The sequence below is a fragment of the Momordica charantia genome (genome assembly GCF_013281855.1).
Source record: "Momordica charantia cultivar OHB3-1 chromosome 8 unlocalized genomic scaffold, Mcharantia_2.0 BLBB01000008.1, whole genome shotgun sequence".
Classification (NCBI taxonomy): domain Eukaryota; kingdom Viridiplantae; phylum Streptophyta; class Magnoliopsida; order Cucurbitales; family Cucurbitaceae; genus Momordica; species Momordica charantia.
Genome location: NW_028275166.1, coordinates 25,019,924 through 25,044,243, shown reverse-complemented (window position 1 = coordinate 25,044,243; position 24,320 = coordinate 25,019,924). Strand labels below are relative to the sequence as shown.

At 38.0% G+C, this 24,320-nt stretch overlaps 4 protein-coding genes, 1 non-coding gene and 1 pseudogene across 11 annotated transcripts; 1 reads left to right on the top strand and 5 right to left on the bottom strand.

Moving 5' to 3' along the window:
* On the bottom strand, positions 1-3,009 carry LOC148209848 (GDSL esterase/lipase At1g09390-like). Of its 7 annotated transcripts, none has more exons than XM_088128207.1 (7): positions 2,851-3,009; positions 2,371-2,485; positions 1,720-1,882; positions 1,439-1,624; positions 1,161-1,318; positions 328-583; positions 1-240 (listed from the first exon to the last, which is right to left on the bottom strand). In XM_088128207.1, exons 3-7 carry the CDS (start codon positions 1,733-1,735, stop codon positions 20-22), a joined length of 837 nt encoding a protein of 278 aa, XP_087984333.1. In that variant the 5' UTR covers positions 1,736-1,882; positions 2,371-2,485; positions 2,851-3,009; the 3' UTR covers positions 1-19. The 7 variants fall into 7 exon arrangements, with proteins under 7 accessions (XP_087984333.1, XP_087984335.1, XP_087984332.1 ...); XM_088128209.1 differs by having other exon boundaries at positions 1,720-1,877; XM_088128206.1 differs by having other exon boundaries at positions 2,371-3,009.
* A 139-nt stretch (positions 3,010-3,148) lies between these two features.
* Positions 3,149-5,158, bottom strand: LOC111023838 (dihydroorotate dehydrogenase). The gene is made up of 3 exons (XM_022301319.2): positions 4,939-5,158; positions 4,463-4,537; positions 3,149-3,643 (listed from the first exon to the last, which is right to left on the bottom strand). The coding sequence occupies exons 1-3, from the start codon at positions 5,074-5,076 to the stop codon at positions 3,482-3,484; spliced, it is 375 nt and encodes a 124-aa protein (XP_022157011.1). The 5' UTR covers positions 5,077-5,158; the 3' UTR covers positions 3,149-3,481.
* Positions 5,159-5,216: 58 nt separating this feature from the next.
* On the bottom strand, positions 5,217-5,290 carry TRNAR-UCG (transfer RNA arginine (anticodon UCG)). The gene has a single exon. It is a non-coding gene; the product is annotated as a tRNA-Arg (tRNA).
* A 5,501-nt stretch (positions 5,291-10,791) lies between these two features.
* Positions 10,792-12,881, top strand: LOC148209847 (serine/threonine-protein phosphatase 7 long form homolog; annotated as a pseudogene).
* Positions 12,882-15,101: 2,220 nt separating this feature from the next.
* LOC148209845 (putative pentatricopeptide repeat-containing protein At1g02420) lies at positions 15,102-23,996 on the bottom strand. The gene is made up of 3 exons (XM_088127008.1): positions 23,191-23,996; positions 15,259-15,611; positions 15,102-15,169 (listed from the first exon to the last, which is right to left on the bottom strand). Exons 1-3 carry the CDS (start codon positions 23,994-23,996, stop codon positions 15,144-15,146), a joined length of 1,185 nt encoding a protein of 394 aa, XP_087983134.1. The 3' UTR covers positions 15,102-15,143.
* Positions 20,525-21,628, bottom strand: LOC148209846 (uncharacterized). Its single transcript, XM_088127714.1, has 3 exons — positions 21,405-21,628; positions 20,903-21,334; positions 20,525-20,836 (listed from the first exon to the last, which is right to left on the bottom strand). The coding sequence occupies exons 2-3, from the start codon at positions 21,284-21,286 to the stop codon at positions 20,525-20,527; spliced, it is 696 nt and encodes a 231-aa protein (XP_087983840.1). The 5' UTR covers positions 21,287-21,334; positions 21,405-21,628.
* Positions 23,997-24,320: the final 324 nt, after the last annotated feature.

Genomic DNA, 24,320 nt, shown 5'->3' with positions numbered 1-24,320 from the left:
TGGATACAGAGGTGGATATTTATATATTGGAGCCTCGTGTAAAGCGTGAGAAGAATTTTGATATCTTAGATTGGTGGAAGGACAATTCTTCTAGATACAAGGTTCTTAGTAAAATTGCACGAGATATTTTAGCTATTCCAGTATCCACAGTTGCTTCTGAGTCTGCATTCAGTACTAGTGGGAGAATAATCGATCCTTTCCAATCTACATTGGCTCCAACCATCAATGGATTCTCGAACCCTGCACAATGTTTAGGAGGCAACTCAAGTCAAGATGATTGGACAGAGTTCTTGTTTGAAGGTAATATGATGATGATGATGGCATTACCGTTCGATGCGGAATTGGCAATGAGGTTGTATTTGATGGCATAGACATCGACGTTCGTCAAAGCGGATCTTAGTTCTCCACATGCAGCTTTCAACTGAGCGTTGAATTCTTTTGCAGCATTGTTGAGGGCTTGTAGGCAGCCATGATTGTCAATGTCACTAGCATTTGCAGCTGTTGTAGCAAGCTTTTGAGGCATACATCCCAATGGCCCTGTGTTGTGTACCCAAAAGTTTCTTCCTCCATGTTGATATATAATCTACATTTGGATTGGAAAGCAATTATGGGGAAGTTGCAGAAGCAAAAACACAAGAATCAATTGTTTGTATAGGTTGAGAATATCCGGATCAAAAGATGCATTTATTTAGTGTGTGTTTGACATGCCTTTTGAAAGACGTCTTTTTAAGTGAAACATTCACGCAAGAAAACGAGTTAAATACTCTTCCTGAAAACACTTTAAGCACTTTTTTCTCTGTTTTTAGAATTTTTCACATGACGGTTGATCATCGAAAATTTCTAAAAATACTTTTTTAAGTTTTAATCAGTCCTATGTACTTTTTACTCCAAAATTTAAACCAGAGACCAACTATAAGCACATTAAAAAGGCATGACAAAACACTTTAGTATGTTATTAAAACATGAGATCCTAACTTCAAGCATCTATAATGTCATTTCTTTCATATAATTAATAATCAAGAGTTAGCCTCGTGCTAATATTTGAGTCCAGACGTGAGGTAGAGTGTTTGGAATAAAATGAAAGATTTATCATTACTTATTAAGTTAAGCTTTTACGTGTAGTAAAAATTTAACAGCATAAAAATTGAAGGAAGACTAACCCATATGGCATCTCTAATCTCAGAAACAAAAGACGGGATTCTCTGGATGACTTGCGGATAAGACAGGTAAGTGAATGAACCAGCAAGATCATTTTGTCCAATGTCGATCGTGTAAAGTGCATTCTTGAATCCCTCCACATCAACCAAGTCTTTATAGCCTATATCAATCAACTTGGTTTAGAAACCTTAGTAAATGGTAGATTGAAGAGATTCAAATGGATACATTAAAACTATTGGGTTATCAGGTAAAAATGTGTCATGTTGAAGAATATACTTACCTTTCGAAATAAGCTCAAGGGAGCATGATTGAAATTGAAGGAATTGCAGAACTTGAACGTTCAAATTAAATGGATGATTCCTTGGCAGAGTGGATGAACCAGATATTGCAAAGTTAGCTCCATCAGTGAAATTTGAGCCCACAGATCGAAGATATGGGGTCAGATAATCAGAACTCACACTTTCACCTGTTGAAGAAAATGAACTTTAGTAAGAAAATCAAGATTCAAGACATTCTGTTACACATATAAGAGATTTTGTTCTGTTGGATCAGAGTACGTACATAGAAAATCAATCATTAGACGTCCATCACATAATCTTCCTGATGGTTTGTGGAAGAATGTGTGGCCATTTGGGGGTCCAAATCTGAGTCCAAGTCCCTCAGAGTAGCCACCTGTATCGGAATTCGAGTCCCCGAAGTTGAAAATAACCGGCTTTCGGCTGCACTGGGAATGAACACGAAGAGGATCAGGCAGAGAAAGTAGGAAGAAGATGACAAACAAGGAAAAAGGAAAAGACTTTCTATTCTTTTCAGCCATTTCTGTAATCAGATTCATTAAACCGCTTGTTTATGGTAACAAATGATCACAAGGACTAAAGAACGAACAGACAATGTCATATGTACTGACTAGTGGGTACTAAAGAGCCCAGTTGTTCCATGTGATTTGCTTGAGATTTCCTTATGACTTAGCTAGTTTTTTTAAGCAGCCGAAGCCTCTTAAATTCACAAGAAGACAAATTTAGAAGTTCTAAAATATCTTATTTGATCTTTTTATATCTTTCATGATACATAAGATTCAGCCCAATAAAAAAAATGAAAAAACAGCCTCAATTTTCATCCATCCAACTGACCAGAAGGCAAAATTTCAAGATCCATATAATCCCTCAAATACAAACATTTTAAGAGAGAGAGAGAAGAGGGAGAGGGCATTACTTTCCGAGAAACTACAGTTTCTGTCCGACATGGGGCAATTTCTCTGGTTCTAAGTCAAGTTGGTGAAAGCTTTAACTTGTAGCAGACTGGAGAACATGAAGACAAACTGCAAATCCTGTCTTCAAACAGAAGTGAGAAAACACAAAAAGCTGTTGAATATTGTTTAATTATTTTGTTTGGTTCTAGGCTCGCACTATTCCTTATGGTAGTCCGTGATTGACAGATCCCAGGAAAAAAATAGAGAGACAAACTATGAGTGAGTGAGTGAGATGAATCTTATCCTGAATATCGTATTTTACTATATTATTCACAAAATTGTCATGTTTTCTTAAATTCAGACAAGAACCTCAGTTTTGTCCATACAGTACAGAGATTAAAGCCATCTATAGCAACTTCATATCATTTAAAAAAATATCACATAAACATCATGTTGAAATATAATAATGCCATTAAGATATCATACTGAAATAGCAGACATACCAGTACATCCCCCATGTCAGTTGCCCAGTAAAAGCTACCTGGAAATTTTCTCAATAAAATATATAAGGAACGCAAGTGGAAAGGGATTCCTACAAATAAGAATATCGTCCATGACATCATTATATTCTAAGAGAACATGAGCACCTGAGTAACATGGAGATATACAATAAAGTGTACAAGAGTCTCTGAAATTCAGATTAACTTGAAAAATCCAATTTCAAAGTATATCCTTTTCACTTCTCTTTTTCTTAAAGAAATGAAAGATATAAACGGTAAAATAATAACTTGACACAAAATATTGATGTCTTCTCCACAATCTCAAGTGATCATTTTTATTCCCAATTTGTCCTGATGAATGAAGCATTGACAATGCAATATCCTGAAGCATGGCTCTTGGACACGAATGCTGTAATAGAACGAATCAATTACAACAGGTCACTACCCAGAAGATTCACAGCATCGAGATCCCTGGAATTTTTTCTACAATTACACCAAGGGTTCCAATGTACTTTACAAATTAAAACAAAAACAAGCTGCAGTGTTGTAGGCGCTTGGCTTATGCAGCCAGCCTAGAACCTTGAGCAGGACTTGGCTTGGTGATACAATACAAATTTGGAATGGCCAACTAAAGCTATTCGAGAAAACTACAAGCATATCGACCACCAGAAAGAGTTAGTTTCTCTGCTTTGGTTACTGCATCTATTGGGATAGGGCTGAAGCTTCGAGAAGGACCATAGAAATGAGGGAAGCTATTGGAACCATCCACAAGTTCATAAATCAATCCATCACCAAGCTGCAAAGAAAAAAGCTCATGTAATATCAAGTATAGAGAAGCGCAATGTAAGAACATGGAGAATGGAAAAAAAAATAGGCGGATAGAAAGCTTTACAACATCCCTGTGATAATAATTTTTTTAGAAAAATAATAGACTAAAAAAGGTCTGAAATCACCTTATTCTACATGGATGAATTGCATACAACTAATTTCTACTAATTGATGAACTGAGTTAAATGCATTATTCACATAGGTCAAACCAAATAACTACAAACCTAACTTCCAAATATACAAGAAGCCACTTAAGCATTACAAAACATTCTTCTTTTTTTTTAGAACTGGGAATCGGAGCTTTGCTCCCATATACCCAAGGGTACCCGTGCCCATCCCAGGCCCGGACTCGGAAAACATAAAAGATTTTTGGTATTAAACTCCAAAAGATTCGACTTTTGAGCTAGTATAACCAACAGACTCCAAGCCCTTTGCCAACTGGACTGCCCCTTGGGAGCAAGTATTAGAAAACATTCTTCAACACATTTTCCGCACAAGCCATAGATTGTTCCTTCGAGTATAACCAGGGCCTTAAACCAATGTTATTTGGTTAAACATATAATTTGTCAACATCTATATCCATTGTGTTTCGTGGATGTGGACAAGCTGGATCCCACAAACATACTTTTCAAAGTGCAGTCTTCATTAAACTTTTCATTGTAATAGTTGATCATCATATCAAAACCATACAGTATACACATGTAAAGATCAGGAGAAGTACAAAATCACATGAAACTTATGTTCTCCCTTGCAGTCACGAGAGAGAGAGAAAAATGTGTTCTTCTACCTTTTTGGTCTCAATCTGAAGGAGATACAATTCCTCCTTGGTATTCTGGAAGAAATTCTGCAAAGTTGGCTGGACCTGCAAACATAAACCAGTTTCCAGATCTCACTGTTAAATAATCTTATCATTTCTCGTTCAACCTTTAGTTCTCTCATAATCGAAGGTTTTCAAAGACTTAAGGGCGAAAGCCTGATATTGTATGTCGGTGAAACCATAGTCAAGGTCTCTAAATTAGATTTCAACTTCAAGTTGACGCAACCGATTCGTGTCGGCAAGCAAAAAGTTAATGCATACTTGTAATATAGTCAACCAAAATTTACGAACGAGGACAAAGTTTACCCTAAATAACAATCAATCACATCGCAAGATGAAATGAGGATTCCTATATCGTCGATAGAATGTAGCATTGTCGGTGGAAAGAGGAATGATGTTCTATGGCGACAGGAAAATAGAGATTCGGATTAAATAAGAGATAGAACCTGATTGAGGTTACTGAGATGAATGAATCCAGAGACGTTGTCGAATTCTCCGCCATAGATATGACCAGCGCTCCGCGACTCTTCCCACTCCTTGGATGTACTGATTCTGTATACAAACTCGTCTGCTGCAGCTTCCATTTCCTTGCTTTTGTTGATAGAACCTGCCTTTGTTGTTCTTCTTCTTGTTCAGTTTCTGATTCTGATTTTTTTGCCTCATTTAAGTTTTTTTTCCCTTTTTATTGGACAAAAAGAAAGAAAAAAAAAGAATATTATTTGTTCGACCACAGTGGGAGTCGAACCCACGACCTTTTGATCCGAAGTCAAACGCGCTAATCCACTGCGCTATGCGGTCACTTGGTGATCTACTCGTTCTCTGTTAATATAAATAAAGTTTTAATTGTTTTCCTCAAATATTAAACTCTCCTCACTTCAAAATTTCCACGTTATGATAAAAAAGTTTTTAACAGTATCAAAAATATATTAAAAAAAAAAACATCAGATATAGTATTACTAATTAATATTTTTTTAACTCATTTAAAAAGTGAAATAAAATAATACATATGTGTTAATTTAAATTTTTTATAAATTTTTCAAAAATAATCATCAATATTTCTATAAAATGACGTGGAGATTTAAAACCTTAACAGCAGTTGATGCTTAATTAGATAATGATTAATTCTTGTTATAAATATCGTATCGTTTTTTTTTTAGGAGAATAAATCTCGGTCATTGACAAAATTTTAACAAAAAGTTTAAATAATTACTTTTTAAAAACAAATGACAAAAGTAGGGTAGGATCAAAACATATTCTAGAAATCGCGGCCGTTGTGCGCGAATTAGAACGAAATCGCGGCCATAGGCCGTGATTTAACTGAACGACTTCGGTTTGACGTGGCTCCACGTGGAGCCACGTCTCAGAAGGAAGTCGCAGCCTAGGTTGCGACTTGCTAGGGTGTCGGTGGGGACAAAATTGTCCCCACCCGTGACCCCCTCTCCCATTTTTATTTTTTCTTTCTTTCTTCCATGGTCCCCCCTCCCTCATCCTCCATTGCCGCCGTGTGAGCTCCGCCGCCTCCTCCATCGCTGTCGCCTCTTCCATTGCCGCCTCTTCCTCCGCCTCCATTGGAGCTGCCGCCGTCGTGACCGTACGTCGACCGCTGCCGGTAAAATTTTTTTTTTTTTTTTTAAGTTGATTTTGTTGGTAAATGTTTTTATATTAGTTTGTTTTGTTTGTATGTGTATTTTTTTTATTAATTTTGTTTTGTTTGTATACGTTTTTTATATTAATTGTTTTTGTTTGTTTGTATTTATATGTCTTTTTTTTAATTAATTTTTTTGTTTGTTTGTATTTATTTGTCTTTTTTTATTAATTTTATTTTGTTTGTATGTCATTCTTTGTTTGTATATATATTTTTTGTCATGAATTATTTAATTTAGACATAGATGGATTAACATTGGATTATGGTTTAACTTTTTTAGATTTATGTTATATGTTATGAATATTGTTGTATGTTTTTTTTTTAAATAATTCGTTAACATAGTTATAAATATTGTACAGTTATGTCATTAGATTGTGATGAAATTGTGATACTTGAACCTGGAAATGGATCCGCTTCTGATATTGAGGTGGAAGTGGATGAATTGTTTGGAACTAAATTGTGTTTGAACATTCCAGTAAATTTGAATCCTCCACTCCCGAATGAGGAAGCACCTTCACCGATGTTTACTGAAATAGATTTTGAGACTGTAGACTCTATATGTGAAGAAGGTTCAAAGTTGGAAGAAGGGTCGATGTCTCTAGAAATGAGTGTGGATAACATACGTATAGGGTCAAAATTTAGAACCAAAGAAGAACTACAACTTGCTGTCAAGAAATATTGTATTGCACAACATTATCAATTTGTTTTAATTGAATCGAATCAAGATATGTGGTATGTAAAATGCAAACAGTGGAATGATGGTTGCAAGTGGAGACTTCGTGCTCGTCGATGTAAATCTCATGGGATGTTTGAAATCAGTGTACTTGAGGAGGTTCATTCATGTTTATATGCCGAGCTTACACAGGATCACTCACAATTGGACTCAAATTTTATGTGCAATGAAATTCAGAATATTGTAAGACGTGATCCTAGTACGTCTGTAGCTTCATTACAAGAAGTCATAAAAACGGATTTTGGATATTGTGTGAACTACAGACGTATGTGGCAAGCTAAACGAAAAGCACTAATTAAAGTTTTTGGAGATTGGGAAAAATCATATGAAGAGCTCCCATAGTGCATTACAATGTCGACACTCGAGTACTCTGGGACTTGATACCTTCGCATAATCCTGGACATCTTATCTTTGGGCGAGTGTTTTGGTCATTTGGTCCTGCAATTGAAGGATTTAAACATTGTAGACCATTAATCCAGATTGATGGTACACATCTGTATGGCAAGTATAAGGGAAAATTACTTATTGCCACCACAATTGATGCAGATGGACATATATTCCTTATTGCTTTTGCTATTGTGGAAGAGGAAAATACTTCTAGTTGGTCGTGGTTTTTGTGTGCCTTGCGAAATTTGGTTACCGATCGAGATGGAATTTGTTTAATTTCTGATCGTCATAGAGGTATTTTGGCGGTTGTGAAAAATAAGGAAAATGGCTAGAGTGAACCAAGAGCACATCATCGATTTTGTCTCCGTCATATGGCTAGCAATTTCAACAAAAAATATAATTCGAAGCCCTTAAAAGAGTTGGTGTATCGTGCTGGGTGTCAACACCAAAAGCGTAAATTTGAAAGATATATGAGGGAGTTACAACAATTGAATCCAGATTGTATTGATTTTTTCACTCATATAAATATTAAAAAATTGACACAAGCACACGATCAAGGGTTTCGATATGGATAGATGACAACAAATCTAGCAGAGTGTATTAATGGTGTTTTCAAATGAGTTAGAATGTTGTCAATTACTGCATTGGTGAAGTTTACGTTTTTTAAGACTATTACTTATTTCCAGAAACGTAGAGATGATATCAGTGAAGCAGTGGATCGGGGTGAAAAGTATACAAAATATGCTTTAAATAAATTGAGGAGGTGGGAGAAAAGAGCGACAGCACATTTAGTGACTTCTATTGATCGAGAGACACAAACTTTTCAAATCGAAACAGGAATAGATATGTTATCTTCTTACAAAGGCCAACATACTCAAGTAGTTTGCTTGAAGAACAATACATGTACTTGTAACAAGTGACAATCTTTCAAGATACGGTGTTCTCATGTAATTGCAGTCTGCAATCATGTTCACTTGCCATATTTGCCTTATGTCGAGAAGTATTACGAATTGTCACGGTACCAACTTTGTTATGCATCTCGATTCTACCCTATACAACATAGAAACTATTGGCCAGAAGTGAAGTTTGATGGTATTCATCCGAACTCAAATTTGCTGAGGGAACATGGATGCCCAAAAACTTCTCGCATTCACAATGAGATAGATTGACGAGAGACGGGTACGAAAGTTCATTGTGGAATATGCAAAAAAGAAGGACATAACAAACGTACATGTCCAACTCGCAACTCTGGCGTTTCATCTTCGAGACAAATGGGTGATTAAGATGGATTTCTTTAATTATTTTTTTAACATACTGTTACAAATCTATTAATATTGAAATAAATTCTATATTTTCTATGTACAGGTTGAAGCATATGTGGTGATATCGTTCTCAATTAGTGTGGGATTGTTGTTTTGTAATACCTTATATTTTATCACTTACCCGGATTCGTGCTTTGTAATACACTATGCTTTATTGAATCATTTTTTGCTTTGTAATAGTTATATATTTGGAATTTTAATGTACTATACTTTTGTTGGGTGTGTTGCCCTAAACTCGTAGTTTGTATTTTGTAAAAACAAATGTCTATTTAATAAAGTTTTATTCAATAAATTTGTTGTTGAATCATAGCTTTGCATTGTCCAAAATCCAATAAACAAAACATCCAAGGTTATTTTTTATGTAATCGGGACAGTATATATACTGGGTATATAGTTGATATACAAGGTATATATTTGATATACCCCTGATATATGAATGGATAATGTCCCGTGAATAACCTAAAGGGTCTATAGTATATGGATAAGGCTGGGTACCTTATCCTGGCAATACTATGGATACGGCCTGCTCTGTAAAGGTTACAGACGACTCGATCCAGGTCGTTCGTGTGGAGACATGCGAGTAGGGGTATCCTATACAATGAGTTTGTATAAGACCGGACTGCGAAATAGGCAATCTTTAGATGTAACACCGTTAACTAATAGATTGACATTTCTTAGGATGACCAGGCAACTCATTCTCAATCCTGAGTGAGTTATGGACTCCTGCCCGTGAGGGCTCGTTCTTTGATCTGTATAGGTGAGAGTGGCCCGAGTCGCCGATTCAACATTCCTACCATTTTGGGGACGAGACCGAGTGGAGAGCTGGGAACCTAACTTCACAAGATGGAATTCACTCCTCCCCGACTTTAGGGGAGTAGATGAGTGTTCCCTTAAATGCTGACTCCGAGACTTGAATAAGGGGCCCCACCCTCTCATTGGCCGAGAGGGACTTCCGGTTATTGGTTGAACCATAACCGGGTTGTTCATTAGAGGAGCAGTGGTGTTTAAGGAGTAAGATGTAACTCAGGGGTAAAACGGTAATTTGACCCAACTTGAGTTACGAACACTCGTGAAGGATTGACTCGTCATTAATAGTCGTATATCCATGGACACGAAAACATTCTGCAGTGAGAAAAGTGCAGCTGCGGGTCTTTAGTGGAATGATCCGTAGTTAACGAATCTAGATTAACTCGGTCAATGAGTTTGACCGATTAATCTTGCATCGTTGGAGCTTCGGATCTGTAGGTCCATTAGTTCCCCCTGCTATCTAATAACGGGTAAAACGAGGATCAAATTTTTGGAAGAATTTGAATTGTTCAAATTCCTTAAGGGATTATATGTATATTGATACATTATATAGTTAATTGTAAATTAAAACTATATATTATGAGAGATATTATTTGAATGAGATTCAAATAAAATTAATATGAATGAGATTCATATTAAAACTATAGGTTAAAAATAATGTGCATAAGATGTACATTAAAACTATAGGTTATACGAGATAAATGTTTTAGAATATAATTCTAATTTTATAATAAATAATTAAGTGTTAATTATTTATGTATATATATATATTTATTAATTATTAACTGGATTAATAATTAATTTGATTAATTAATTTTTTATATATATTAATTATTATATATATATATTATTATATATATTTTTTAATTATTATTATTATTATTATATATATATATTAATATTAATATTAATAATATTAATAATATTATTATTAATATTAACTCCCTTGCAATTTTTGCAGGCGAGTGGGAGGTGTTGTGACGTGGGGAGTTACCCCACGTCATCCTTCTTCTTCTCCAAGTGTTGGAGAAGCAGAAGAAGAAGGTTACAAACAAAACAGAACAGAAAAAAGGGACTGCCAATTTCTCTTTCAAGCTCTCTCTCTCAAACTCTCCCTCTCATTCCAAACAAGGTGCTCCCACAAGCACGGTTCTCGTAACCCAAGAGGATAGCAAGGAAGATATTTTGGTGGTGTTCGTTGGGAAAAATTTGAAGAAACGTTCTTCAAAGGTAATGGTTTCCCCTGTATTTTCCCTCTGTAAAATTCGATTTTGTATCCCGAAAATCAGCAACGAAAGTCCGCTTCCGCTCCGGGATTCACATCCCTTCAACTTTATGTCATGTTATTTGCAATGAACTTTGATTATAATTGTGTTATTTGTCTTATTATATTTCAGCATTAATTATGGATCTAGGACCTTTGGATTCGCATCAGCTATACTTACAACGATCACATCGTTCACTAGCTTGGTGCAAAAGGCTTCTCGCGGGTCCTTTTTCAAGCCCATCTCGAATAATCACCGTTAATACCTCGGTGTAGGTCCGGGATAATCCTTTGTTCCACAGTCTGGGTCTATTTACAACTAGCCAATTAAGAATTATCAGATGTACTAGTACTAGCAAGTGCATCAAAGATGCAGTCATCGATTCTCCCGAGAGGTCACAATTACCGCGAGCAAACATATTAATGACGAGGAACACATTTTTGCTATTCTACTAATACTTGTACTTGCTCTGCTATTCTGCCCAAGCCTGGCTGAGGAAGAATTACGGGGCGTAAAACAAAAAAATATGCTGTGGGTATACTATATTTAATTTATAACGGAACCCTGGGATGATAGATCTACCATAGTTTTGCAATGTCGAAGAAGAAAGGTCGTAGTATCTCATAACATTAGGCTAGATAATCGTATAGTGTCATATCTACAACAGTCTGGATTTTGGGGGTTTCACAGATAGGTTTTACTCAGTTAGATTGGCATCTTATTACTGCACTAGTGGAGCGATGGAGGTAGGAAATTCACTCGTTTCACATGCCTGGTGGAGAGTGTACTATTACACTACAAGATGTTGCTGTGCAGTTAGGGCTACCTATTGATGGAGAACCCATTACAGGATCCTTGCAATACGATTGAGCCCAGCTATGTGAGGACTTACTGGGAGTACGACCTCCTCAACTTAAGGGATCTAGGTTGAGTATTCCTTGGCTAGCGGCACAATTCATTGAATTACCACAAGATGCTGATGAGGTTACGATACAGAGATACACACGAGCATATATTATGCAGCTTATCGGTGGATTTTTATTTTACGATAAATCTAACACATTAGTTCATCTCATGTTCCTTCCGCTACTGATTGATTTCGAGGAAGCTGGACGATATTCATGGGGTAGTGCATGCCTTGCATGGTTATATCGAGAACTCTATCGGGCTAGTCGAGCTGATGCCCTGGATATAGCAGGTCCGTTGATACTTTTACAAGTGTGGGCGTGGGATAGGTTTCCTACAATTGCTCCACAACACCATGTACTTACTCCTGAACAATATGCTAGACGTCCTCTCAGTGCACGGTACATTAATTTTCATTTATTTATATGTGATTTTTTAAGTTATATGTAACTGAATAAGTTTTACATAATGCAGATGGAATAGAGTTTTGATAGCTTCTGAACAATCTACGAACATGTTGGTTCAATATCGAACATGTTTTGATCGACTTAAGCCCAACGAGGTATATTACTTAGAAATAAATAATTATAATTAACTTAATAATAATATTAATTCTTATTTATTAATGATTTCAGATTATCTGGACACCGTACAATCACGACATTATGACTCTATTACCTGAATATTGTCATAATGGGCGAGATATTTGGTTGACTTCAAGCCCTCTTATATGTTTTCATATTATTGAGTGGCATCTACCGAATCGAGTGTTGCGACAATTTGGGTTTTACAGAATAAACCATCATATTGTAATATTGACACGAGTCTACATTAGATCGACCTACGAGGAAAACATGATCACAATTGACAACGTCAACATGCAGCATATATATCACTATGGCGTCAGCGTCGTGAACGGTGTGCATTTAGTGATGCGACAGATATGCCGGTCGTGTCAGATGATTATCAACAGTGGTATGATTCTATTACAAGAAAGTATATCACACGTGAATCTACTTATCACGGTTACATGGTTAGTATTATATTTCTTATATTTTTTAATTACAATATTTAAATCAAATATAATATTAATAATTATTATATCAATTATAGGATTCTTTTATTAGCAACGTACAAGATTTTGCAATACAAGAGAAATCTAGCTGTATTAAAAACAATGTGTGATACTTGCATTAACAAAACTGAATCAAATTCAGTTTATCCAAGAGTAGCTTCAAACTTCGAAATGAGGCGTCCTCGTCGTAGGCGCAATCAAGCACAGCCAAATGAAGAAGTTCAAGAAGAAGCACAAGAAGCTGAATAAGTTCAGGAACAAAATGAAGATGCTATAGGAGATGAACAGATTATGAATACTCTTATACAATCACATTTTTTAATGATTCCTACACCAGGAGTTCATTTAGACACTGCATCTACTTCAGCTCTTCAACCTGACCCATCACCTGTTCAACAAGAACCTCGTCGTGGACGTCGCGTAAGAAGGCCACGACAATGTGGTACATGATTATCTATGTTTTGTAATATGTTTAAAAGTTTAAGACAGGTTTTTGTATCGAATATGTTTTAAAACTTTTATCCAAAAGTAACTTTTAGTTTAATTTTAAAACTTTAAACTTTAATCACATTTTAATCAAAATTTAAAATATAATAACAAAAATTAAAATAATTAATTGCATCTTAATTAAAAATTTCGCAATATTAATAAAATACATTCTGCAATATTAATAAAAGTAACAATAAAAAAAAATATGAAAATTCAATATTAATAAAATTAATTTTGCAATATTAATAAAAGTAATAATAAAAAATATATATGAAAACTCACTAAAAAAAGGTGAAAAATGTTTGGAACTTCAGCGGAAAAAAAAAAAAAGAAAAATGTGTGGAAGTCGCGTGCGTTGGCTGCGATTTACGTGGGAGTCGCGTGCATCGGCTGCGACTTCCAACCACGTCAATAACACCTCACCCGCCACATAGACAATACACGTTGCACGGAAGTAGCGTCCATTGTATGCGAGTTTTGACCCCTCCTTTGACCTAACCTATTTTTGTCAATAGTTTCAAAAACCTAAATTACTTTTGTATTTATTTATTTAATTTACATTTATTTAGTTATTATTTTTAAATTAACATTATTTTTAATATGTCATTATTTTAAAACTTAACCCCAAAATTTCCACGTTATGATAAAAAAGTTTTAACAGTATCAAAAATATATTAAAAAAAACATCAGATATAGTATTACTAATTAATATTTTTTTAACTCATTTAAAAAGTGAAATAAAATAATACTTATGTGTTAATTTAAATTTTTTATGATTTTTTATTTTTATAAATTTTTCAAAAATAATCATCAATATTTCTATAAAATGAGGTGGACATTTAAAACCTTAATAGCAGTTAATGCTTAATTTAAATAATGATTAATTGTTGTTATAAATATCGTATCGTTTTTTTTTTTTTTTTTTGAGGAGAATAAATCTCGGCCATTGACAAAATTTTAACAAAAAGTTTGATATATTCATTGACAGCATACCTTTGAACATTTTCAAATATGAAAGGTTCAAAAGTACTCATTTATATGAAAGTGAGTATTTTTTCCAATTTTTAAGTTATTATTAGTACTTTAGTGATTTCACACGTTCAAATGCAAAATCGACTGAAGAGAAAAAAAAGTATACATTTCACACTCATTCACTCCTAAATCATAAATATCATTAACATTAATTGTATATTTTCAATACATGAACTATGAAGGCCAAGTAAACAATATATAAGAATAGTCATATTTTTCCTATATATTACAAATAATCTTTATTTTAAAAAACAAACACACAATAATCTTACATAAAAGGCTCCTTGAACATTTGCCCACACACATTTTGGAACTGGTAAGAACTTACTTTGGGAACATATAAGAACAGAACTGGGCCTTTCTTTTCCAACTCCCATGGCCAAGAATTCTATCCACGGTATTTCGCTCTACAGAACACAGAGGATGGAACTTTTTTACCATAGAGGTCAGCTGGATAAAATTGTAGACTCGAGAAATCCGATCGAAACTGAACATCGGTGGTGAAAACTGCAGGGTTTTGAAAGATAGTTCTCAGTTTATAGTGTCTTCAACTTGGAACATATTTTCCATGTTCTGAATACAACTGTGATAATACACTGTCATAGTGATCTTCACAAGCATGACAGACAGATCAGAGATTCTGAATTAGTACATACTTTCATGTCCTCATGTAGCAATATAATGTTGGTAACTCTCTTATGAGAGGGTTCTTTAACCCCTCACCTCATTCCTTCCCTTCCACAGTTCTCAATCCTCCGAATTTCAACTATCGATTCGAAGCACGGAGGATGCTCTGAGCGTTAAATAGTGCAGTACCCACCACGTAAAGGTTCCTTAAAGAACTTGAGCTAGTTCCTTTACCTAGCCTGCCAACAATTTGATTTATATGTTGGGGTAAGCCCCGTGAAAGGATACACTAGCTTCCAGAGCTTCATCTTGGTTGGTATACTTTTCCTTTAGCACAGAGAGTGCCTTGATTGTTCGTTGGTTTTAATTGAAAATTGTAGATCCTTGACCTATAAAAAAAGATTAATTTAACATGTAAATGAATGATCGGTTGGACTACTCATCGTTTCGGGAAGGCATTTTAACGGATTGGAAAAACCTTCCATTTTCTTTGCCAAGTTCTGGAGAGCCTCATGCTTGTTTGCCAGTTCCATGAGTACTTTGATCCTTTTAAACGAGACGTTACTAGGCTTATGCCCCTTATCTACCATCTGCAGAAAACACATCTCTGCTTCCACCAACTTTCCCAAATCATAGAGAAGATCAAATAACTCCTCAAATACTAATATATAAGATCCAAATCCCCTTACTACCATGTCATTCCATAGCTCCAGTGCCATTTCTACCTTTTCATGTTTCTTAAATAACCTCATTAGAAACAAGCAGGACAGCGTATTAGGCAAGCACCCCGTATCCATCATTCGCCGGTACAAGTTCCACCAGCTTTGCAGGGAAATTGAGATTTTTGACCCCTTCACCTCAGATTTCTGATCCCTCCCCTTATTTTATCATGTAAATTGACTAAATTGCCCTCATTTCATAATAAATGCATTTATGATATAATAAATTTCCAACCAACCTACCAACCACCAACTTAATAATTCTCACTTTGTTTTTTCAACTCCAAATCACCACACACACGCAAGTCACGTTTTTTTTTTCCAATACTCAAGATTTTCTCCACGTGATTGTTGGCCCACATTATCCAATCGATCGGTCCCCACATAATCCGTTATCTCGAATCCATTGTTTTCACAATATAGGTATGTCCATTTCATCATTTTAGAATATTGTATTTCTTCAAACTTGTAATGATACGAAATTTTATCATTTTTCTAGAAAAAAATGTTATTTTACGGAAAACAGAAATGAAGTCTAGAATTTATCTTGGACCGGGATTGATACCGGGATGAAATTTAGAACCGGGTTCGAGACCGAGATAGAAGGTAAACTCAAGCCCGGTCCTTTATGTCCAGATACGAACGGGATGGGACCGAGATGGGGATAAACTGGGGTAGACCGAGATAGGGATTGGGACCGGGATAGGGACTGGGACCGGGACCGGGATAGGGACCGAGACCATGCAATATAAATCTTGAATTTTTCTTGTTTGTTTGTAAATTTATTGATTTGTATTTAATTATAGTGTTTTGGGATGCCTCGTGTTTTTATATCATTCGGTGGAGAATGGAAAGATATTGAAAAGGATTACGTGGGTGGTCGTACAAGAGGATTGACTGTGGATAGTAAAACCACCTATGCTGAATTTGTAGGACATGTATGTAGGCTAAGTAGTATAAATCCATTACAGGAAGATATCATAATTAGACGTGTATATAATTTTAAGGCGAAGGTTTGTGTAATGGAAATAACTGACGACGATGATCTGACTTTCTTCTTGACTGGTGAAGATGTCTCTGAATTGCCGCTATACATATCTACCGTGCCAAAGAAGATACATCAGAATGAACCGTACATGTCTTCTTTCCCATATTATTTAGGCCAACACGTGTCCAATGTTCCTATTCCCTCAGCTTGTGCCCCCCCCCCCCCCCATTTGCAAAACCCTTATTTCTGAGACCTTCATTTTCAAGTCCGTCAGTTCCGTCCTCGTCGTCGAACCCCTCTTCTTCCCGCCCACCACCCCCTACTTTGGTCATATTGGTCATGATATAGCATCTCTCACACCGTTAGGGTCAGATGTTGTTCCTTGTAATTTGGGAGATGATAGGGCATATGATTGGGATGTGCCTGGCTTGTGGAATGGAAGTGAAAATGTGGATAAAAATAGTGATGAATCATATCGTCCAATGACCGACATGGGAGAAGGAGACGACGAAGGGGAATATGGAAATGAGTACGCCAGTGATCGACTTGATGTGCAACATGAGCATGAAAAGGTAACAATTCATAATACAATGGCTGAATATCCTGTAGACACCGTCCATGAAATGGCAAGCAATAGAGTCACCGGTCAATCAGAAGGTGATAGATTGCAAGCCATGGTCCAATCCGCTGGGACCGATGATGTTAAGGAAGGTGACGTATTCGACTCGAAGAAGGAACTAGTTATGAAAATGCATTTACTTGCATTGCGGAAGAACTTTCAGTTTCGAGTGAAGAAGTTTACGCCGGAACTATACTTGCTGCAATGCATCGATCCTACTTGCACGTGGCGACTTAGAGCCACTAAGATTAGAGATTGCAACCTGTTTAAGATAAAGAAATATATCGCAGTCCACTCTAAGTGCAATGGTGCTGTTATGAAACAAGATCATCGTCACGCGAAGAGTTGGGTGGTCGGTCATCTAGTACGATCAAAGTTTACTGATGTTTCTCGCACGTACAGGCTGAAGGACATCATGCAAGATATTCGTGAGGAGTACGGTGTAAATATGAGTTACGACAAGGCCTGGCGTTCGAGTGAAGAAGCACTCCGACTTACCAGAGGGGATCCAGCTTCATCGTACGGGCTGCTACCCGCTTATGGGGAAGCCGTGAAAATCATGAATCCAGGTACTATATTTGAATTGGAGTTGGATGATAGCAAGTACTTCAAATATGTCTTCATGGCCATGGGTCAATCAATTAGAGGTTTTATGTGTTGCATTTGACCAGTTTTGGTTATTGACGGGGCACACCTTAAAGGGAAGTACGGAGGTGTATTACTAACTGCTTCTGCTGTTGATGCGAATAACCAAATATACCCAGTTGCTTTTGTAATAGTCGGGAGTGAGAGCGTCGCATCATGGGTATGGTTTATGACTCAATTAAAGAGTGTTGTCGACACCGTTCAGAATTTGGTCTTCATTTCTGATCGACATGCCGCCATTTGTAAAGCGATTGATGAGGTATTTCCTACTGCATTTCATTGCTTTTGTATACATCATCTAAAGATGAACTTGCTGGCCAAATTTAAAACGCCCGCGTTGGAGGAATTATTTTTTAAGGCTGCGAAGGCATTTCGCGAGTCATATTTCAGTGAGAACTGGGTCCAACTGTGCGCACACCCAGGAGTGAGGGAATATCTGGAAGCTATAGGAAAGGAACGATGGGCTCGCTGCTTTCAGACGAAACTAAGATACTCACAAATGACCACCAATATTGCAGAGTCCGTTAATGCCCTTTTCAGGCATGCAAGTAAGTTGCCAGTCACCGCATTACTTGATCATATCAGAGGTGTGTTGCAGAGGTGGTTCTACGAACGTCGGACGCTTGCTTCTTCACGTCAGAGTACGTTGTCTGACTACGCAGAGGAAATGATTGCCAAAGCTTCGGATAATGCACGGAGACACATTGTTATGAACATCGACCAGTTTAATTTTGAGGTACGCGACGAGAACCTCAATGGGGACGTTGACTTGCAATCGCAGACGTGTACTTGTCGGGAGTTCGATTATTTTAAAGTCCCGTGCTCCCATCCTATTGCTGCAGCCAGTTCTCGTAGCATAAATCCGTACACACTATGCGATGAGGCGTACACGGTCAACAGCTGGATGTTGGCATATGCAGAACCAATATTTCCAGTGGGTTCATCCTCAACATGGAAGAGTTCTCCGGGGTTTGTGAATATCGATGTTCAACCATCGAAGAAGGTCGTTAGGGTTGGACGGCGACAGACGGTGAGGATTCCTTCCACAGGCGAGGTCTGTCCACCGCGCAAGTGCAGTCGATGTGGTACGTCGGGACACAATCGTAAAACTTATGGCTATTTACGTTGTAATATGTAGACATTTATGTACCTCAAACAAAAATTTATTAGAAGGACTAATACATTGTATTTTGGTAGATATGAATAGGTAGTTTGTACCGCAAGTAAGAATCCATGCACATGCATGAACAATAGGTTGCTATTCTTTCATATATGATTACAAACGTGTTTTATGTTATGTTACTGTTCATCAGTGACTACAGCTAAAAATAAGTATGCTAAAACAAATTATGATAGGTCATATTTAGGTCGGTGGAAAAAAAATCGATACAAAGAATAATTACAACTAAAAAAAGGGTCTGCGAGCCCACATTTGTACAGCATATTGACGACAAAATAAAGAAATGTTACTTTGAGTCAAAGTGTCCATCTTTGACCCAGTTACATCGTACTCGAAAAATCTAACACAAAATATGCCGCAATCTGTGAACCCGGCTTGCTGAGGTACAGTACGTCTTCGGACCCTCCACGGCATCGTGGGCAGGTTAGGCCGAACTGCGAGCATCCCGCTCCAATGAAGAATCACCGGGATTATCGTGCACATTGGCTTGAGCGCCTTCTCGAGATCATCCAACGGGGTGATCGACTACAGTGAGTCCCATACGGCTAAATCACCCTCCACAAGATCAATCCCGATCATGACCCAGTGGTTGCCGCCAATATTCATCGGCGTGTACACGATATCGGCCTCGCTCCATGGGGTGTCGTAGTCCGATTGTCGACCAAGTACGTACCGAAAGATGGTACGCTCTTGCCTCCAATCATACGTACATTTCGACGGCAGGACACCCGGTTTCATAGCTACATATGGTCCGTATGTTCGTCGTAGCAAGTTCTGCAAAAAAAAAAAACCCCCAAAAATGTCATTCACGTATCGAAGTAATATCGTTCGTTACATGGGTGAAAGGTAAGTCGAACTTACGAATAGAAGTACGTCGCCTATTGCGAATCGCACGCGCAATAGATGTTTACACTTCTCAACCTTCCTCGCCGTTAACATCATGAGCGAGTCGATATACTGCATGTGACATTATAAAAAGTATAAGTCTATAATTAAAAACAACTTTGCTGCTTCTAAACTTCACTAACCTCGTCGTCGAGTTGAAACTCAGGATCCAGGAGCAGGCCAAACCAACTCTTGTATTTGATCCCGACGGACGTTGAACGGGAATTGCCGTCGGTTGATGGGTCGTCCATCCATTTCTGGAACCCCTCGTCCAGGAGCGGTGGGATGGGGCATGTAGGGTCGTACGCTTGAACTTTGATATCACGTTGGCTGGTGGGCGTGTATATGGCCCGCAACTTCCACGGATATTTCCTCTTCCGAAGACCCTGGCCAAGTGGGCCTTTAATAAACTCAGGTTCAACCTGTAACAAGTATAAAAGAAGTTCAATACAAGACTTAATGACGTTGGAGTTACCTTAACAACGGTCAAGTGTGGAGTTCCTCCATGTGATAAGGGTAGGGGACGACTTTCTGTCCTATTAGTTTGCTTTCTTGGTGGCCCTGCGGGTTGCGATGTCGGTACGTTAACCATCTGCCCCTTACTTGCCTCTCCGTCACTGGCGCACTTACTTAGAGTAAGATCCTAAAAATGGACGAACATTTGCTTTAAGTAAATAAAGTTAGGTTAACGTAAAAAAGTTAGTATCGTTACAGAAATACCTCAATTACGTCGATCGGACTAGGGTGGCCACTTGGGACCTCCTGGGTAGCTCCAACAATGGTAGGAGCATGATCCATCTCCACGTCACTCTCGGTGACGTCGGCGGGTTCTACACAATTCTTCGGATCCTCGTCCATCCTCGACTCGTCCCATGTCTTTGGCTCTTTCCCTGTCTTCGGATCCTCATCCATGTCCATATCTTCCTCGTTACGCCCATTCGGATCACGTTCGCCCGAAGAACCATCCTGATCCGGCCCACCGCCCCTTCTATCATATTTATTCTGGCCCTTCGACATAACCTACGTAATAAAAATTATAAATATACGGATGTGAACAAAAAATTCAGATAATACAATAACCCTTACCTTTGTTAGCCTCTTCATAAACTTCTTTATGTCCTTTATGTCAGTCGTCATGCCCGTCAGAGTTGTCTCAATGGCCGTCACTCTGTCGCCGAGCCTCCGCAGCTCCCGACTCCACTTATGCTTCGACCTCTTCTTCTTCTTCTCTGTCCCTTTCTGTGGCAACAATTGATCTTGTCCTCCATCGGTCCCAATAATATCTTTTGTTACATGATCAACCACTGGGGAAGCATCCTTTGCTACATCATCGAGCTCAACTGGATCTCCAACCTCACCAGTAACGGGAGACTTCTGAGCGGTGGAAGTAGTAGTCAGTGGTTTTGTAGCAAGTTCTGTGGGTGCAGGAGGTCCGACAGGGGCCACTGGTGGATGCATAATGCGAGCCATGTGCTATCGTTCGACATCAGTCGCCTCCAAACGAACTACAACCTTCGACTGTATAACACAAATAATTAGGTCAATTTAATATTAAATACTAAAAACAATAAGAAGATGTTGTACTCACCTTGACGTTCTCGAAGACCTCTCGCTCCAAAACATTAAAAGCACGCGAATAGGTGCAGGACCATCTAAGTAGACGAGGAATAGCATCGTCATTCAGCCTCAATGCTACTCGAGTCGACAAGGTTGATATTGTCTCGTATGCCCAAACCTGCAGTCACGTCAAGTTAGACTCTACGGTATTTCACAGGTACATAAATATATAATAAATTACATTTAAATTTCACTAACCTGAAAAGCGTATGGAAACACATACAAGCTATACGTCTCAACATGGCTCGAGTCCATAGCGACCTTCTGTTTGTACGTCTCGACCTTGTCCTTCAGAGCGTTCTTCAAGCTCCAGAGAGTTCTTTCAAAAATCATTGAACTCCAGTCATAATTACAGAAAACTTCCCACCGATCCACAATCCCAAGGAGGCTCGTGTCCATTTTCAGCTTCCTTTCCTTGCCCATCATGGCAAGCTCTATGAAGTACACTATAGCAATCTTCACAGCGTCCTCGTCATTTTCGAATGTGTGTTCTAAAAAAATTTTCTCCAACTCCGAACACTTCACACTCGCCTTGTCTTGAAAATACAGAATTCTAAGTCTCCGGTTACGAACATCCTCATCTACCCTATTCATGGTGTGTCTAAGACCGGTTATTAGGTCGAACTCCCGCTTCCCAAAAGAGACCCTATTCCCGAATAGGTTAAAGCTAATGAGGTCGTCTTTAGGTTCCTCTACCTCTCTAAGCAACAGGTGATGGAGCAACGGACCGTTAAATACAACGTTCATCCCTAAAATCGGACCAAAACATGTTTGACTAAACATGTCTAACTGAGAGGGAGTTAACCTAGCCTTAAGACGAGAAGAGGTTTTCCCTACGTGAGCGAGATTTGACAGCGCGGCTGGGAACCAGTCGTCTTGGTTGATCTTAAGTGTCATATTCATGTCTCTTGTAACAAAACAAAACAATATTGCTTAGAAACGGACCGGGTTGAAGCCTGGGATGGAATCCGGAAAGTCGAAGTACAAGATATAGTCTTTCTGGATTCCATCTCGGGCCTCGTCCCGGTCCATTTCGAACCGGGATGAGTCCCAAGATGGATTCCAGAAGGATGGTCTTTCTAGATACCATCTCGGTCTTCATCTTGGTCTATTTCGAATCGGGATGAGGCCCGAGATGGAATCCAGAAAGTCCATCCTTCTGGAATGGACTTTCAGGGTTTCATCCCGGTCCTAAATCCACCAGGCTTAAAGCCGAGATGGAACCCTGAAAGTAAAAAATTAAAACAAAACAATGGAAGCAACAATAAATCAAACTTCATAATAACCTTGGCTACTTCAGATAGAACCGAAGGTTGAAATCATTCACACCCACGCAAAGAACGAAGAAAAAAAAGGTAGAAAATCATTCACAATAAGATCGCGAGTTCGAAAGAAAAATTACCTCAATTAGGGAAGGGGGAAAGCTCTGATAGAGACGAAGTGAGGGAGACGAAGAAGAAACGACGGAGATGAACTTTTTGGTTGTGAGGGAGAGACCGGGATGAAGACTGGGATGGACAACGAGATAGTGAATGAGGGAGGGAAAGGATCGAGACAGGGAGGGAAAGGAGGGGAGGGCTGAGTTTGATTTCCTTTTTTAAATTGAGGGTAACTTGGTAATTTTACCAAGCAAAATAAGGGGAGGGGTCCGAAATCTGAGGTGGAGGGGTCATAAATACGTAAAAATCAAAAGGGGGTCAAAAGTCCAAAGTAGTTATTAGAATGGGTCAAAAATCCCAATTTCCCAGCTTTGCAAGTCATTTGACCAGAGGAAGATCCTAAAGAACAAGTTGTATGTAGTAGCATTTGGACTCAAACCCTTATTCACCATTTCATCCATCAAATCAAAAGCCTCGCGAAGCCTCTTCGCAATGCAAAAATTTCGTATCCCAGCATTATAAGCTGCAACATCAGGATAACATCCATACTCCTTCATTTCCTTCAAAATATTTCTCGCTTTGTCTGGTTGAACGATCAACCCGAGTCCCCCAATGATACTAGTGTACGTAATCACATCAGCATGTATATCCTCATCCCGCATTCTCTCAACAACCTTGTACGCCTTGTCCATTTCCCTGTTTTTACAATAAACATCAACCAAACAATTATATGAAACAACATCAGGCTTGACCCCCATTTCTCTCATCTCATCAAAGAATCCCTCGGCTTCTTCCGAGGACTTCCAACCCGACAATAATATGTTAAACGTCTGCAAGTTCGGTCTAAACTTACTCTTCATACCGTGATACACATTCCTCGCATCCGTCATACTCTTCTCCTGGCACAGAGTTCTCAACAAGGCATTGAAGCAGGCCACATCAAACTCAGGAACAAACTTCTTAAACTTCCTAAAAGACTCCACAGTCTGTCTTACAGAGCAGACTTTGGCAATTCTTCCCAAAACAACCATAACAGTCCACGGCGTGATTAACGACCGATCTTTAAGCTTAACATCAACCAAAACGTCCCAAATCTTTTCAAACTTCCGGCTCCTGCCTAAGATATAAAGCATGCTATCCACAGAAAACGCAGTGTGATAAAATCCCCTTCTTGTATCAGTCATATTTACTAACTTGAGCGTCAGAGAGTTTGTCCTCTTGTATCAGTCATTCCATAACGTTCCGAGTTATCAAGGCATACGTATTCGACCTTGACCAAGTCTAACCTAGTCCCAATTTTTTGCATAAACAGCAATAATTTAGTTTTTGTATTGTTAAATTGGTAACAATTTAGTTCATATAGTTTGAAATTTGTAATGATTTCATTCTTATCGTCCAATTAAGTTTCTAATATATGTAGATCGATAAATCGATGGGAGACTAGATGTGTTTATAAATTAGAAAGACTAAATCGCTGTGTAATAGAAATTGACACTTAATTTTTATAA